Source organism: Mustela lutreola, chromosome 1 (genome assembly GCF_030435805.1).
Source record: "Mustela lutreola isolate mMusLut2 chromosome 1, mMusLut2.pri, whole genome shotgun sequence".
NCBI classification, from domain to species: domain Eukaryota; kingdom Metazoa; phylum Chordata; class Mammalia; order Carnivora; family Mustelidae; genus Mustela; species Mustela lutreola.
The window spans coordinates 206918592-206935867 of record NC_081290.1 but is presented as its reverse complement, the minus strand read 5'-3'; the positions used below and the strand labels follow the sequence as shown (position 1 = coordinate 206935867).

The 17276-nt window shown below is 33.6% G+C and overlaps 1 protein-coding gene across 1 annotated transcript in view; it reads left to right on the top strand.

The window, feature by feature from the left end:
• CNTN5 (contactin 5) overlaps positions 1-17276 on the top strand; it is a 1361366-nt gene that overhangs the window by 1284554 nt on the left and 59536 nt on the right. Inside the window, exons 19-20 of the mRNA XM_059185809.1 lie at positions 8016-8086; positions 9313-9547. Coding sequence (XP_059041792.1) covers positions 8016-8086; positions 9313-9547 — 306 coding nt within the window. The remainder of the gene's footprint in view (positions 1-8015; positions 8087-9312; positions 9548-17276) is intronic.

The window sequence follows — 17276 nt, the reverse complement described above, 5'->3', positions numbered from 1 at the left end:
CATTCATATAGCATTCCAGTTGCTTAACATCTGATCCACCATTCTTTTTTGACTCTGAAATGGAAAATGACACACACATACTTTAGGACACATAAGACAAAATATTTTTTCTATACTTAATAAATAAATGGTTGACCAGATAAATAGGAGTGTCAAGTAGACAATCAGATAAAAATCTTTCCTGGCCCCTTAGCACTTTCTGCACTATCATAGTTATGTAAATAGTTTATTATATAGACTGAACTCTATAGAATTTAAGCAGAAAATAGTTGTATTCTTCTCCCATCATTGCTTTCTATTATGCTTCATCTGATCTCGGACTTTAGTCCCAAATTTTATTTATATATATATATATATATATGATATAGATAGATATAGATATGGATATAGATATAGATATATAGATATGAATATAGATAGATAGATAGATAGATAAAATTTCCAAGGTACTTTTCAGTATTGGTGAAGTCTCATTTTCAAGTATTAAAAACGTCTATTTTCATTTAAATAAGAACTTGAATCTCACATCCATCTCCATGTCTCTCTTCCTCTATCCCAAAGGGTTGACCCAAGAGCTACAATTTGTCTTTTCTTTCTTCTTTTTATTCCCTCAATCTCAAGCTGCTGTTTCAGGCACTTTCCAGGCCAGATAAGAAGAAGAAAACATAATTAGGTGGTACAATTTGTAATACACCTATGGATGTTGAGTGTAATATGTGACAGCGTTTGTCCACACACTGCTTCTTTCTCTTACAGGATACATTGGATTCTTTGGAGACTATCCTGTCCACTAGCAGACAGCTTAATTGGATGTCATCTCAACAAGCCTATTTAAACTTACCTTCCATAATATCCACTTGCCCCACAGTAATCACATTTCTGACTTGCCAAATTCTGTGTTCTCAAAGATATTCTCAAGAGCTACTTTGGTCTCTGCTCAGTGATAGAGCATGGGACTGGGTCATATTACAAAATTTTGAAGTTCAACAGCGTTCAGCCACAGTGTAAGAAATAAGAATCTGTACTCTCCGCAGCAGTGTTCTCTCCTCTTCTCACGTAGCATGAGAGGGAAATGGCACACACATTTCTCTTCTACCAACAGCTAATGATGGAAGGAGATGCCACAGCACATTCATCTACTAAGCTGACAGCCTTCTTCCAAAACCTTCCTTATGCTAAAATCCTATGTATATGAGCTAGAGGGGGAAAATGAAAAAGGATCCTAAAATTTGGTTTTTCTGATCTTACCAGTTCTGTGGTTTTGTCCAACCAACTTCACATTAGCAGTTAAGGTTACGTCTAACTAATCTCAAGTCCAGAAGTCTCATTTAATTTTCTATTAGTTTCTTTCACTGTATATTATCTCCTTACTTCTGAAAGGATCTTGGTTTGTTCCTATTTGCATCTTCAAAGTTCTTGTCCCTGATAATTGCTCAGGAAACTTCACTGAGTTCAAAAATTTTGAAAGGAACACAATAAAATACTTCTGTAATATAAAATAATGTTGAAAAAAATAAAATAAAATAAGGTTGAATTTGTTTTCTCTGGGGTTATGTGTGTTGGCCTTGTAAATAGCATTTAATGGGATTTTGAAGGTCAAAATTTATTTATAGAGGTCAAAAATTAATTGATTAATTAATTAATTAATTAATGGGATTTTGAAGGCCAAAATTTATTTATAGAGGTCAAAAATTATTTATAGAGGACGATTAGAGAATCCACTGTTGTCAGGCACTGATGTGTGCAGAGAAAAGACAGAAAGCTATAGGGTTTTAAAAAGTATCTCCAGTATATGTTTCTAAGAAAATATTATATTAAAAATTAAGCATTCAGCTGAAATAATTGAGAAAATCTAAAATAAAGTACTACTAAACTAAGCAGACAGTATTTTTAAATCATGAAGCTCCTTTGGTCCAGGTAAATCTTTTCTACAAAATACATTCAAGAAATTGTCTCCATTTTCAGAGGCATTTTGCAGGCAGAGATGGCAATTTTACAAAAGCCTTTATAAAAGAAATGTGGCTAATTTTTAGGGATGTCTTTTCTGATTAATAGTTAAGTGATGGAAGAACAGTAGAAGACTTGAGCATGAAAGATAAAAGTGTGATGCAAAGTTATCAACTCAGGAGTGAATATGAGACACTCAAGTATGACTTTTCATATCTTCTTAGTTCCCCATAATACCATAAACCAGTGATAAATCATGAACCATGTTCCAGGCTCTATGCTAAGTACTTGCCCTTTATTACATCATTTATTTGCCACATAAACCCTCTAAAGCAAGAAGTGTTTATCCTCATTTTACAGATGAGAAAGCAGAATTAGAAAGTTTAAAAACTTGCACAAGGTTACCAGTTAAGAGGTAAAGTTGGAATTCTATATTTCTATCAAAGACAGTGATTTCAAGTTACCTGCCTTCCCTCCTCCCTTCTTCCTCTTGCTTTTTCCTTTTTTTTTTTTTTTACCACATGCATCAACAAATCTCATTTGAAGGTTATTTTACCCATCCTCGGCTTCTAATTTCTTGTGAACTCATATAAATAAAGCTAAGAGAATATAGGTTGAGGTAAACACCATTTATTGTATATATAAACTTCCTGTACTTTTTATTGCCATTTATTATAAAATTGTTGGGGTAAATTGGAAGGGGAGGTGAATCATAAGAGACTATGGACTCTGAAAAACAATCTGAGGGATTTGAAGTGGCGGGGGCGGTGGGAGGTCGGAGTACCAGGTGGTGGGTATTATAGAGGGCACGGATTGCATGGAGCACTGGGTGTGGTGAAAAAATAATGATACTGTTATGCTGAAAATAAATAAATGGAAAAAAATTAAATTTAATTAAAAAAAAAAAAAGAAAACCCACAAATCAGAGAAATCTTATATTTTCTAAAATAACCTCTTTTGTAAATCAAAACTGCTATATTGCCTAGGTTTCCAAATTTAAACAAGCTGAGCCAAAACTGAAGTGTAATTACCATGGTAGTATCAAAGCAATATTATCCATATTTTCAAGGGGATAATCTCTTTCAAGATTACATATGTTGAACTTTAACTAATGTGTATCATAGAAAATAAACCTAGTGTTTATCATAGAAGACTTCACCATTTTCTCTTTTTGAAATCTAAGTAGATGATAGCATTAGGTAATATTTATAAATTATAGTTCCAGGCATCGTAATAAATAATTTTGAAAAATAACTTTAAAAAGTAGGCTATATCTTTGTGAAAGACAACAAAGTAAAGAAATATTTTCAGCTAACCAGTTTAGCTGGAATGGTAGGACTGAAACCCAAGCCCAGACCTTACTCACTCCCACAAAAACACATTTCAATTTGTGCATATCACCTTATCTATCCTACTAATAGGTGTAAAAGCATTATTTGAACTCTTTAGAAAATGCCACTGCTACTTTTTGTTTTGGATATTCTTTAAACTTAACCAACTGTATAAAATGAACTTAAATAATAATCAGTTAACTGAAATGTTTGTGTGCTACATATGTCAATTCAGGTAAGAATTGTTTTAATTTCCCTCTTAACTCCCACCATTATTGTATAAACAAACTCCCTTTCTTCTTCCTATACTTTTGCAACTTTCTTTTCAAACAGTTGCTGGATTATCATTAAACTCTTAAAATACATGTGCTCTCCTAGGTGTCTAAGAAAGCTGTATTATTAAATAAGCTGCATAAACATCCACAGTATTAGATAACAGAAGTTTTTCAGGAAAAAAGAGTTTGTAAATAATTTCATCCTGTCTTTTTTTATATTTTTTTATATTATATTTTTTATATTTTATATTCTCTTAATGCAAATTAAGGTATGTTGTTAGCGATTGACTTTGTTCAAACTATTATATTTTGAGTCCTTTGAGATTCAGGCTTAAAGTCATGCATGCTTAAACTAAGTTACTATAGCTTGATCACTCTGTTTATAGTATTTCCAATGCATAAGGTTGAAAGAGACAATAGTTTACATTTCAACATGCCAAATAAGGCCCAAAATAGCAAGGCATTTACAGCTTGTGAAAAAAGTGTTAATAATATTATCCATTTATGGAACAGCATTGCTCAGAAAGAAACTCGGAAGAGTCTGACTTTAATCCACTAATCATGCATGTAAACTTGATTCTCTGAGCTAATAAGCTGATGACATCTATCAGTAGCCAACCAAAGGAAAAAAGTATCTAGCTGTTTAATTCTAAATCAGGTTTTCATTAATTATATTGAAAATATATTTAGTTTTTCAATAAATATGTATTTCTCTGAACTCAATAAAAGCATTTATCAGATGTTTGATTATATTAATTTCATGGTTCTAACAAGAATTATAGAACTTTTATACCACAAATGCACTGAAAGATTAAGTCAAATCCCTACATACCTTGAATATGTTGTTTTATAAATAAAAGGATATAATTAAAATCAGTGGACTCTGAAATTGCGACTGCAGCGATAACTTGAAAAATAAATGAATGAATATAGGTTCCATTGATCATCTGCATGAAATTGGGAAATTTAAGACAATTAGGAGTACCTAATACAAACATTGTGATCCTGATAACAAAACACAATGTCTGGTGCCCAGTTATTAAAGTCTTAATATTTCTTTTTTTTTTTTCTTGCTTTCTTTTCTAGTTTTATTGAGATATTGTTGACATATAACACTTTATCAGTTTAAGGATATACAACATGTATATATTGTGACATGATTCCAGAGTAAGTTTATTTAACATCTATCACCTCACATCATTATATTTTTTCCCTTGTGATAAGAAGTTTTAAGATCTATTCTTTCAGCCACTTTCAAATAGATAATGCAGAATTGTTAACTATATACTACATACCCAGACCTTATTTATCTTGTAACTGGTAGTTTGTATCTTTTGACCATCTTCACCCATTTCCTCTACCCACCATCCACCACCTCTGGCAACCATAAATCTATTCTGTTTCTAGTAGTTCCATTTTTTTAGATCCTACATGTAAGTGAGATCATATAGTATTTGTCCTTCTTTGTCTGGCTTATTTCACTTAACAGAATGTCTTTATTTATGGCTAAATATTACATTAAATTGATATGGGCTATCTTCCTTGAAAATAATTTAGCAGCAAAAGGAAAACTTCAAAGACTACTTTCAAATAATAAAATAAATTTTCTAATCTGGATCATTTGTGGATACTTCAATGATGAAATTACCCACAGGAAAGCAAATCACATTGTAGAAAGTGTTATTTTGCTTTCTTTCTCCTTTAAGTAGAAATTTTCACCAAATTTTTTACTAGTGTCTTTTCACTTTTTTATTTAAAAAAGTTAAAATTTTTGAAAAATCTAAATATGTTTTCTAAAAAATAAAAGCATTAATGGATTGTGGAACAATATTACCAAAGCTTCAGAAGAAAAAAATCAACTTTAAATAGTCATTTATTTGTATTTTATTCTAGCCTTATTTTTTAAATGACCTTCAAGAAATATTCAACTGGGGCGCCTGGGTGGCTCAGTGGGTTACGCCGCTGCCTTCGGCTCAGGTCATGATCTCAGGGTCCTGGGATCGAGCCCCGCATCGGGCTCTCTGCTCAGCAGGGAGCCTGCTTCCTCCTCTCTCTCTCTGCCTGCCTCTCTGCCTACTTGTGGTCTCTCTCTGTCAAATAAATAAATAAAATCTTTAAAAAAAAAAAAAGAAAAGAAATATTCAACTAGAGAGAATACAGCCTACTCTCCAGCTTTTAAGTTAAAGTTTCCATACATCCTCTTTTGAGGTGATGTTTGACAGCTGAACAAAAGAGAAAGTAGTCTTCAGTGCCTAGTCTCTCCACAACATCCATGATCATAGGGAAAATATCCTCAAAGAAAAAGATTCAAAATCCTAAGTTTAGGGACTAAACAGTGATTTCAATGTAATAGATGAAGTAGGTGGCTGTGGTAGATACTATGTATAATATTATTTAACTGTCAATTATCAGAGATGAACATGAAGTGTGCATGCATGAGTGTTCCTTTTTTTTTCTACAAACAAATGGTACTATGATAAGCCATAGTCATATCATATCAACAAATTAACATGCTTATCTATTTGTTTGACCATGCATTAATGATAACAACTCAGATCTCAGAGATCACCCACTGCACCCACTGAAGGGATATTTGGATCCTTAGATCCCTGTTCTTTTATGCATACAGTTAAACCAGCTCCACTCCTGTGTACCTTACCTATAGCATGGACCAGAAAATAAATTTAGAACTTGAATTATTTATAACAGTTGTTTGAGGACATGGTGTCAACAAACTGGGATGTCATATGTTGTTATATTCAGCAATAACTATGGCTAATAAAAAAACAAGTTAATAAGTGATTTACTTGCTTTTTATATAAATCAGGTCATATTCACTGTTATTGTTCTAATAGTATCATTTTTTTTTCTCAGTTGCATTTCTTGTGATGTCTTGAGATGACAGACTAAGGGGTATCTAATTCCATTTAATTCTGAGAAAATTCCTTACAGTGAACTCCGCATGTGAACTCCGCATGTAAATAATCATATATATACACATATATATACATATACATATACATATATATAATCTCCTTCTACATGTGCATGAGTGTACTCCACATATAAATAATTTATATATATTTAATATATATGTGTATATACACATATATATGTATATACATATATACATGTGTCTGTATATATATATATCCTTCCACATGTGCATGAGCAAGACAAGAACTCATATCCATGAAGAAAAGTGCCCAAAGACACTGAAATTTGGAGCCTGGTGAATAAACATTTTTATTTCAGTGGAGCCAATTATATATATTCACAGACTTTTCTCTCCCACCTCCTTCATTTTGCGAAGAGCACTTTTTTTTTTCCTTTCTCGTGGAATATAAATTCCACATCAGTTTTTCTGGTACATAAAATGCTGTATATGCTTTGAATATCTACCAGTAATTAATAGCCTTTCATCCAAGTAGGTAATATATAGGAGTGAATTTATTGCTTGTGAGTATATAAATATCACTTAAAAACTATATGCAAGGACATAAAGGCAACGCTGAAGTGTAAAATTGTTAATGCAGACTCATAGCCTGGAAAATGATTTCTTTTAATGGTCTTCATTTAACAGTTCTTCCTTTGAAAATGTTCCCTTTCAACTGCAGATTTTGTGTTTTGGTGCAATGAAGGAGAAATTTATTCCTTTGAGACATTTATTCTTTTAATAGTTACTCATTTGAAAAACTTTCACTGGGTGCTTATGTATTTTGTGGGTTACAAAGAGTTCCATTCTTTTTTTTTTAATATTTTATTTAGTTATTTGAGAGGCAGGCAGAGAGAGAGGAGGAAGCAGGCTCCCCATAGAGCACAGAGCCCAATGTAGGGCTCAATCTTAAGACCCTGGCATCATGACCTGAGCCGAAGGCAGAGGCTTTTAACCCACTGAGTCACCCAGACACTCCAAAAGATCCATTCTTGATAGTTTTTTTTATTTTTTTAATGTTTATTTATTTAAATAGGTTCTCACTCTGTGGAACTGTTGTCTTTTCTTTAAACTGGAACTTCCTGCGGGTTCTGGTAAAGCAGTAAGTAGTAAGTCAACCCATAGACTTTCTCAGAGTTCTGCAAGCCCTGAGGCCATGGAAGAGTCACATCATCAGAAAGGAGAAAATTTGTAAAATGAAATTTAATCATTAGTAGATGTCCTTAACTTTAGTGTTATTGAGATTTCAACTTTACTACCACAGAGCATTTACCAGGCGACTGGTTTGATAATGTATTATGTTGCCATGAAAAATATGTATCAAACTCTCCTATACAGATTTGAAAACAGGGTATCTGTCACAAACATTTTGTTTTAATTAATATTGAATATGGCCACTGTAACTTCAATTCTGATTGATTGTTTTGGGATTTTTAAGACCAAATAGGGTCATAATGTGTTCTTACATATTCTCTTAAATTAAACATCTATTTATTGTCCTCACTTTAGCCCATTTTTCATTTACAGTTCCAAAGACAGCACCCACCAACGTAAGTGGAAGAAGTGGAAGAAGGCATGAGTTAGTCATAGCCTGGGAGGTAAGGATGCCTGTACTCAGTTGTCAGACTTGTTGATTCCTTAGAAAATAAGGCTACATATATAGGATCTGTACTTGGTACAGAGAGATTGAATAATTTCTCTTTAAATGAGTTTAAGAAACTTCCTTATCTTTCAGCTTCATGTCTTAGACCCAATGCTAAAATAAGAATACCATAGACTGGGGGTGAGTTATGAATGACAGAAAAATATTTCTTACTGTTCAGAGCCTGGAAATTTAAAATCAAGTCACCAGCGGATTCCAGTCTGGTGATAGCCTGCTCTCTGCCTAACAGAGGGCCATTTTCTCACTGGCAGAGGGGCAAGAGGGGTACTACTCCCATTCCTAAGTGCTCCGCCCTCATAATCTAATAACCTACCAAAATCTTCACCTCTTAATACCATCACATTAGGGGTTAAGATATCATTATATGAATTTTAGGGGGACAAAAACATTTAGTCTATAAAACTTTGATATAATAAGCTTTGTCTCTCTTTCTCTACTCAATACAGTTTTTCCTCAAATCAAAATTCAAAAGAAGAAAAAAACATGTTTCAACAAATATATATTTGGTATCTATGTGTCAAGCATTATGCTAGGAAGTGGCTGGTGACTGCTCCTTTAACTAACTAGTCAATCATAATTACTCCTTTCTATGGTGTTTATGCCTGTTTAACAAATTTAAATATAAGCAGATAGTATAACAATTACTTGAACAAATATTCTTTTCTGATTTTTCACATTAATAAAGCACAAAAGCAAATGAAAAAGAAAATACCATAAGGAAGGTCTTACATTAATAGTTCCTGTTTTTCTGCACAAAGGACTCTGCAGAGCATTTCCAGCAACAGATTTTTCTGACCACCAGACCATATGACAGTTTTCCCCAACATGCTAAATTCTAGTGTGGAAGGTTCATTTCATATACATGACTAACAGGTTTAAATTTGTTTCACTCCAAGAGTTTTCAGGACCCTTGATACTATTCTTAAATACCAACTGATATTATTTAAGTTTTTATCTTTTGCTTTTAACTCCTTTTAAGCTTCCAAAGACTACTAAGTGATTTTTCTATACTAAGTGATTGTCTTCCAGTGTAGCATTACAGATTTGAAAATCTCCATTTCTCTGGTTATCCATTATTTAAAAAGAAAAAATAAATTTTGGGAGAAGTGGCTGTTTTAATCAGTTAATTTGCTGATCATTAATTGTATTTTTCTTCTTTAGCCAGTATCTGAAGAATTTCAGAATGGGGAAGGCTTCGGCTATATTGTGGCTTTCAGGCCCAATGGAACACGTGGCTGGAAGGAAAAAATGGTGACATCCTCTGAAGCTTCAAAATTCATTTATCGAGATGAAAGTGTTCCTCCTCTTACTCCCTTCGAAGTGAAGGTTGGTGTTTATAACAATAAAGGAGATGGACCTTTCAGTCAGATTGTGGTTATCTGCTCAGCTGAAGGAGGTCAGTTTCTTTATCCCTATTATTTACATTCCATGTTTTATTATGGATGTTATGTGGATGTTATATGGATGAAACATTGTTGCACACATGAGCTACATGGCAGGGGTTGGGGGTGGGAAAAAGGTCATTTGAATATTGAAGCACAAAAATAGTGTCTGATTTATGTAAGGTGCAGTTTTTCAGTACAAATAGCCCTGAGTTGTTGTTTTTTTTTTTTTAATATAGAACCAAATTCTGAAGCAGAAGTAGAAAGTTTATCCTAGTGATAATGACCAGAAAAAGTGAAGAATCAAGTAATAACAAGGAATCATAGGTGTTCCAGTGAGATACCCATGCACTTAGCATCTTAAGTATCTGAAGTGTTCCTAGATACAGCAGAAGTACCATATTACTTAGATTTGTTTAATTTAACTCTTACAACCAAACAGGAAGTAGCAATCTCAAACCCTAATATACTTTTCAGGAAGCTGAGGCTCAGAGAAATAAAGAAACACACTCAAATTCACACCAGTAAGTGAGAGAATTGTAAGTAACTATAGTAAGTGACACAGCTGGGATTTGAACCTGCATCTGTATGGCTCCAAAGCTCATGCTTTTAACTACTACTCTAAACTCTCTCATCAGAATGTATATAATAATAATATTTTGTTATTTTACTATAATATATATAATAATATTTTGCACTATTTGTTACTGAAAATATCTATTTTGAAGTACAGATTTTGTTCAGGAAATCCATCTTGTTGCTTTAAAATTTCTTCAACTTAATTATCAAGCACATAACTCCAAAGGTCACCGAAGGTAAACTGGAAAGGTTTGTGAGCAAGCTTTGTAGAGTAACACCAGTGCTACCTTTAAGAAATCAAGATTTGTATGTTCCTTGTCAACCTTTGCTTTGAAATTAAATTATAGCAATCACGGTGGGTTGTTTATACTGTGTTTCCTTAAACTTGAAATAGCTTGCCTTTGGAGATTACTCTTTCAACCTAGATAGGAAATATGCGTATTTTTTAAGACCCTGAGGTTGTTGCTATAACATATTTCATAGTAACACTTCATTTATTTTGGTAGATTGACATATGAATGATACCAGGCAAATTAAATCTAGATAGTCTGCTTTTTTTTTTAGTATTAAAAAAGTGTATTTATTTATTTGAGAGAGAGAAAGGGAGAGAAGGAGAGAGGATGAGCAGGAGGAGGGGGAGAGGGAGAAGCAGAGCTAGATCTGAGATCATGACCCAAGCCAAAAGGAGATGCTTAACTGACTGAGCCACCCAGGTGTCCCTACTTTTGTTCTAACAACAAAATTGAAACTTGTATTTGGCATTTGCTCACTAGTGAAATTTACTAATTTGGAACTTTTTGTGTAAATATGAGTAAAGTTTTAACATCATTAAACCGTGCCAACTAGGAATAGTAGGACAATGGAAAGAAAGAGCATTTGCCTGAGATGGACAGTCAAAGTTTCAATCTGCTAACTAAAATCTTTTTTTTTTTTAAGATTTTATTTATTTATTTAACAGACAGAGATCACAAGTAGGCAGAGAGACAGAAGGAAGCAGGCTCCCTGCCGAACAAAGAACCAGATATGGGGCTCGATCCCAGAACTCTGGGAGTCATGACCCAAGCCAAAGGCAGCGGCTTTAACCCACTGAGCCACCCAGGTGCCCCTCTAACTAAAATCTTATAGTTTATCCACCTCTCTGGATCTTTTTCTTCTTCCACTTTAAAAATGAAAGTCCTGAACTAGAATATCTCTAGAAGCCATTACAAATCTGAATATCAAAGTTTGTCAATTTATTCTATAATTTTAAATACTCTAATTTTTAATTTTCCTAGATAGGAAAATTGCTTTACTTTAAAAGAGTGAACATGTTGAATATTAAACCATTTTTTAAGAGTCAAGGACTGTAATGAACTTATAAGATATACTATATAGTGTACTCATGCCAGTGCAATTTCCACTTCTCTATGTTGGAGGACATTCATACAGATTCAGAGTGTGCCTTTGTCATCATACCCTTGCCCAAAGCCCAACTGATCTGATTGAGGCCGTAGTTCTCCATAAGACAAATTCTGCACCTTTGTTCTTCCACTAACCTAGTCCACTTGCTTAGTACCTCAAAAGCCTACCATATTTTTTGATAAAGTAAAGAACAAGAGGATTGGGGCTGGCATTCTATCTTTGTTCACAGGCATAATTCTTCTTCATAGAAAGATGACTAGCTACATGCTTGGAGTACCATGGAAAAGCCACCTTTCACAGCCAGCACCAAGGCAGGAAGAAAACGTGTGCCACCAAAATTCATGTTGTTTGAAAGGAAGCAAGGTCTTCAAGACAAACCTTGCAATACTATTTCTCAACCTATTTCTCAGTGGTACATCAATGATGGATGACACGCACATCCAGAGGATACTTCTATAAGTGCTTATGTGCATGCCTCACACCTTCCATTCCTTTCTTTTCCTCTCAAGAAAGGCAATTACAAATAGCATGGAGGACAAGGGGAGATGGAGAGGAGAAGGGAGTTGAGGGAAATTGGAAGGGGAGGTGAACCATGAGAGACTATGGACTCTTAAAAACAATCTGAGGATTTTGAAGGGGCGGGAGGGTGGGAGGTTGGGGGAACCAGGTGGTGGGTATTGGAGAGGGCACAGATTGCATGGAGCACTGGGAGTGGTACAAAAACAATGAATACTGTTACGCTGAAAAGAAATAAAAAATTTAAAAAAAAGAGGAAAGGTAATTGGAATGAGAGTGAGAATTACATTATTATAGGAAAATTTTGAATGTGATCTTTAGTGAAAGAATTTGTCATTTATAATATTGGTTCTTGATAAATCACTTGAGAAGTGACCTTGACTCTTGTGAATCCAAAGTAGACTGCTACCACAGAATACTGTCAGAAAAGCTCCAAAGAATTCTTCTGTTAATGCTCTTGTGCCTTGGAAACCTTTCAAGATTTCAGCAACAGAAGTAACCCTAAATGACTCTAGATAATCCTGGAAGGAGAGACATTTGTCTACCAAGACTTCTGTACACCTTGCACATGTATCACTATTTACACCCTTTAAACCAAGCAAGAATTATGTGCATTCTAATCTTGATTTGAGTTTAAATCCCTGGGATATGCTGTAATCCTATACAATACCCTCATTCTGGAAACAACTCTGTTTTTTAAATGAGAGCAAAGTTGCAACATAGTAATTTATAATGCATGGTAGTTTTTTTGGCTTTCACTTCTACATATCTAGAAATAGTTTTTAGTCAAACTTATATCCATTTTCCACTTAGTTCTTACTACTAGAGTTTTGAAAGCAAAAGAACCTGAGCATTCAATTATATCTAATAGAATAATGGAGATTTGATATAGATAAATTATAGTTTGAAAGATTTATTTATTTGTGATAAGACTTAGCTTTCTCTAGTTTATTTGGCTTTTGCCTTGTATGTGAAAAGTATACTGCTTTACTTTTTGTTAAAACCAAGAATCCTCTCCTCATTTGCAGAAAATGATATGCAATTATCTCCTTGCAAATGGAGCTACCACAGCCCAAATTAAAACCCAACATTCATGAGGTGTTATTCTCCAGATCAATTCGTACTCAGTGGGATTTATGTGAGCTTGAAAATTAATAAATTGGCATATTAGTTGTAAAATACAAGGAATAATTTCCTGTCTTTGCCAGATGATCCACTTGGATTAGTGCCTGTAAAAGTTCAACTACAGCGGTCTTCGCTGAATTTTTAAATAATGAAACCATAACCCTTTCTCCCAAGGAGTTTATTAAACCCTCCTTTGATTAATGCTGTTACCCACCCCTCCTGGGAAGTCAGATGTATAATCAATATTGCAAGCACATCCCCCATCTTACTTGGAGAACTCCAGCTGCTAAGTCACTTAATACAAATATATCATCTAAATTCATGAACATGGTAATGCTGTTCAAAATTTTTAATCTGACAGAAACTGAAATCTATCAATCAGCTTGTCCACTTTACATCCCAAGACTGGAGTGAAGGAGTTAGCCATGGCCTAATTAATATCATCATAAGTAAAAGAAAAACAAAATCTTTTTAAGTCTTTAAGTCTATTACACATACCATTAGTACAGTCTCTGAAATAAGTCCCTGAATATTCCTCGGATTTCTTGAGTATAATGAAGTGAGAGTGGCAGGAAACACATTGTTATTTACAGATCAGGAGAGTTTCAGAAATGCCTGAATATAATAGGATCTATGAGAAGCAGTGCAATTGTGGTTCAGATTTATCAAAAATTCCATGAAACAGGAATACAAGGAGCTGACAGTAAGGCTGCAGTAAAGTTAAATAAGAGATGACAGGGTTTAGGGTGGCTTCTAACAAGACTTAGAGTAGAGAGCCCAAGTAGGGACCCCAACAATAATACTCTTCTAGAGAAATTTGGTGTGGTACAACAAGGAGAGAAGAAAGCAATAATACAAGGAAAAGCATCATGTGTGTGAACACAGATAAATGCACAGAAGTGGAACAGCATGGCATTTACAACCTAATTGATGTGTTGAAATCCTCTCTCCACTCTCTAGCAGCTATGTGAACTTGGGCAAGCTGCTTGACTCTGCCTCTCAATTTCTTTATTGGCAGAAATAGTGATAGAGATAGCAGGGTTCTTGGAAGGATTAATAAATTCATGTAAAGAATTGTGAATAACACTAGGCACATAACAAACCCTCAATAAATGGCAATTATTATTACCTTTGGCTGTTCCCCTCATCTATTTTTTGTTGTTGTTTGTTTTTAATTGTATTCCATCTATACCTCTGTCAGTTATTTAGAAGTAATTGAGCAACAAGAAAACGAACTATATGTTCCCTCCGAAATCTCTTGTCTACCTCAAAGCTGACTAAGAAATATAGAATGAGCCAGCTACTGCCTTGCACCAATATAAAAACAACAGAGGAAAGAGTACTTGAGACCTGAGCTCTAGTTGGGGTTCTTTTCAGAGCCAGAAGCAGAGTTCGGGAAAATCAACCTGTGTACATGTCACATTTTCATCTGCAAAATGAGGACGTGGATCTAAAACATAGGTCCATAACTCAAAATCCTATAAGTTGCAGTAGGAGATATAAATAAGTGAAGTAGTCCCAGCGTGAGATAATAGGTAGTGGTAGGGACTCTGGCAAACTGAAAAGACTATGTCCTGACTAATGAGATGAACTGCTAATTCTCATCTACCGATATCCACAAATTCAGACTTCGTATCACCAATTTTCTTCTTTTTTCCATAAAGAAGCCAGAAATTCTTTTATATGAACTGTTGAAATAAATTAATGTATTATTGGGCCATACAAAGCATGACTAAAGACCCACTGGCCATGAATTTATGATCTTTGATTCAAGTGACTTACTAACTTCTTTCTAGTTTTAGTTTTAAAACTAAAACTTAAACCTTTAGTTTTAAAACTAGTTTAGTTTATAGTTTTCTAGTTTTCTTTCTTACCTTCCATTATTCAGTTACAATGGGATACTCAAACAGAAGAGCCAATTCCAATCCAAACTAGTGATCTAGTCAGTACTCTTGCTTACAGAAAAACCTTTCAATCATTGGCTATAACAATATATACTGAACCTTCTGGAAGTAAACCCACGGATATCACTTTTTTTTTTTACATGCCAAAATTTCTCATTTAGATCAACATGGGTTTATTTCTGATACTCTTTACATCTAGAAGGTGAAACACGTTAAAAAAAAAATGACTCTTAAGTTCTGTTTGATTCATCTGCCTTCATTCAATGAGATGCAATTATAATATTAACCCCCAAGAATGTATCTGTGACATGTCTGCTTGGGTCTGATCCTGATTTAAAATCCTCAGAGCTTTTAAACAGAAATTCAGGGTGCTTGTTTAGGAAATAGATTTCTGAATATTTTTTCTTTTCCTTTAAACTTTTCTTTATTTTTTAAAACTTTCTTATTTCTATTTGAGAAAACTACTTAAGGTTGTGCAGTGCTACAGAAAGCGGAGAGAGAAATTATTCCTTTCTCTAAGGATAAAGAGGGATAGAAAGACTTCTACCCAACCACCGTTTTATATTCCTGAAATTATTTATCTCCCCGCAATCTTCTTTGACAATGATGTAATTGCTTCAATAATAAAAAAAAAAAAAAAGCTGAAAGAAAACATGTGGCACACAAATCTCTGTAATGCATTAATTTAAAAGATAAGCAAAATTGCTTGTGAATAACAAATGATACCCCAAGTGTGGCTGTCTTTGAAATAAATCATACCTTAAATCCTGGAGATCAGGTTGTACACACCTTAAGAACATCACCATTTCCTTTCATTTGTTTGCAAAAATAAAGAATTTTAACTCCTACTAAGTAACAACGAAAAAAAAAATCTTGTTGCAAGTCTGGTGATCAGAATTCTGATAGAAGTTCTCCAGTTTTTTTCTTTTCTTTTCTTTTTTAATCATGAAAATGCCAGATACTAGGAAGTTGGAAAATGGAGTGAGGGAAACCAGTGAATAAAGAAAATAATAAAAGATATTCAAAAGGTGACAGAATGAGAAATTGCAATTTATACCATAGCTGGAATAATGTCGGCTCCTATGTAAAGATTAATGTGAATTTACTAAAGCATTTTGAATTAACATAATTATAACATGTGATTTAGTTTTATCAGAAGATAATCATTACTCAGTACAAACAAGTACCTTTGGAAAAGTCTTTCCTGGTTTTCTTTTATAGTAACAAGGGTAGATGTTTTTCATTGATAATTTTCATTAATAATACATAAAGTTTCTCTAGGTAGATGTGTGACTACCTTTCATTAGAAAAACGAAGCTCTCAGAAAATGTTTATAATTCCTTTACTATCTCTAAAAATGATTTTTAAATATTTTAGTTACAACTCAGCTTTGATGTATAGCTCCCTGAATCTAAACAAACAAACAAAACGTTTTCAATAGTTTAATCTGAAGTCTTACCAGTGATATGGGTTAGTATTAAAGTCTCTACAAAGGAGTTTTTTAAATTAACTTTGTACAGAACTGTTTGAACTGAAGTATGGCCTTTATTTTGCCATTTCATTTAACGAGTGTTTGTGACATAGTATTTATGATTCAGCAACGTCAAAGCTGAAAACATTTTGTTCCTCACATACAGTGCAACCTCAAATAAAGTGCACCTCTTGATGGATGCCAGTCAGACATGGTATATTTGGGAAAAAAATGTGAGAAAAGTCATCAAGTGTAGGAACAAATGAAAATGTACTTTGAGCAGTAGGATTGAGACCTCCAGGGATTTTCCTTTTCAGCATATAACTGTCTTAAAAGTCAATGGATGCCTTTTAAAAATCATGATTCCTATCACATTCCTTATACAATCATAGAAATGTAGTTTTGAGGTTGGAACAAGAACAACAATTAAAAAAAAAAAAAAAAACTAATGAAATGTTTACTCTATTTGTGCCTGCAAGGTAAAAAATAAAATAAATTAACAATAAAAGGTATTTTGTGAATTAATATTTTAAGTGCCAAGCATCGTGCTAAATGTTTTATATCAATTATTCCAGCAAAAACAAAACTTAAAAGCCTCTGAGATAAGTACTCTTATTATGCCGATATTACAAATGAGGGAACTGGAGCATAGAAAAAGTCAAAACAACTTGCCTAAATGCAAATAAATAAAAATTTTTGAAGGTGAAAACAACAGCAGCAAAATAGCCGAGCTTGATTCTCTAGTCC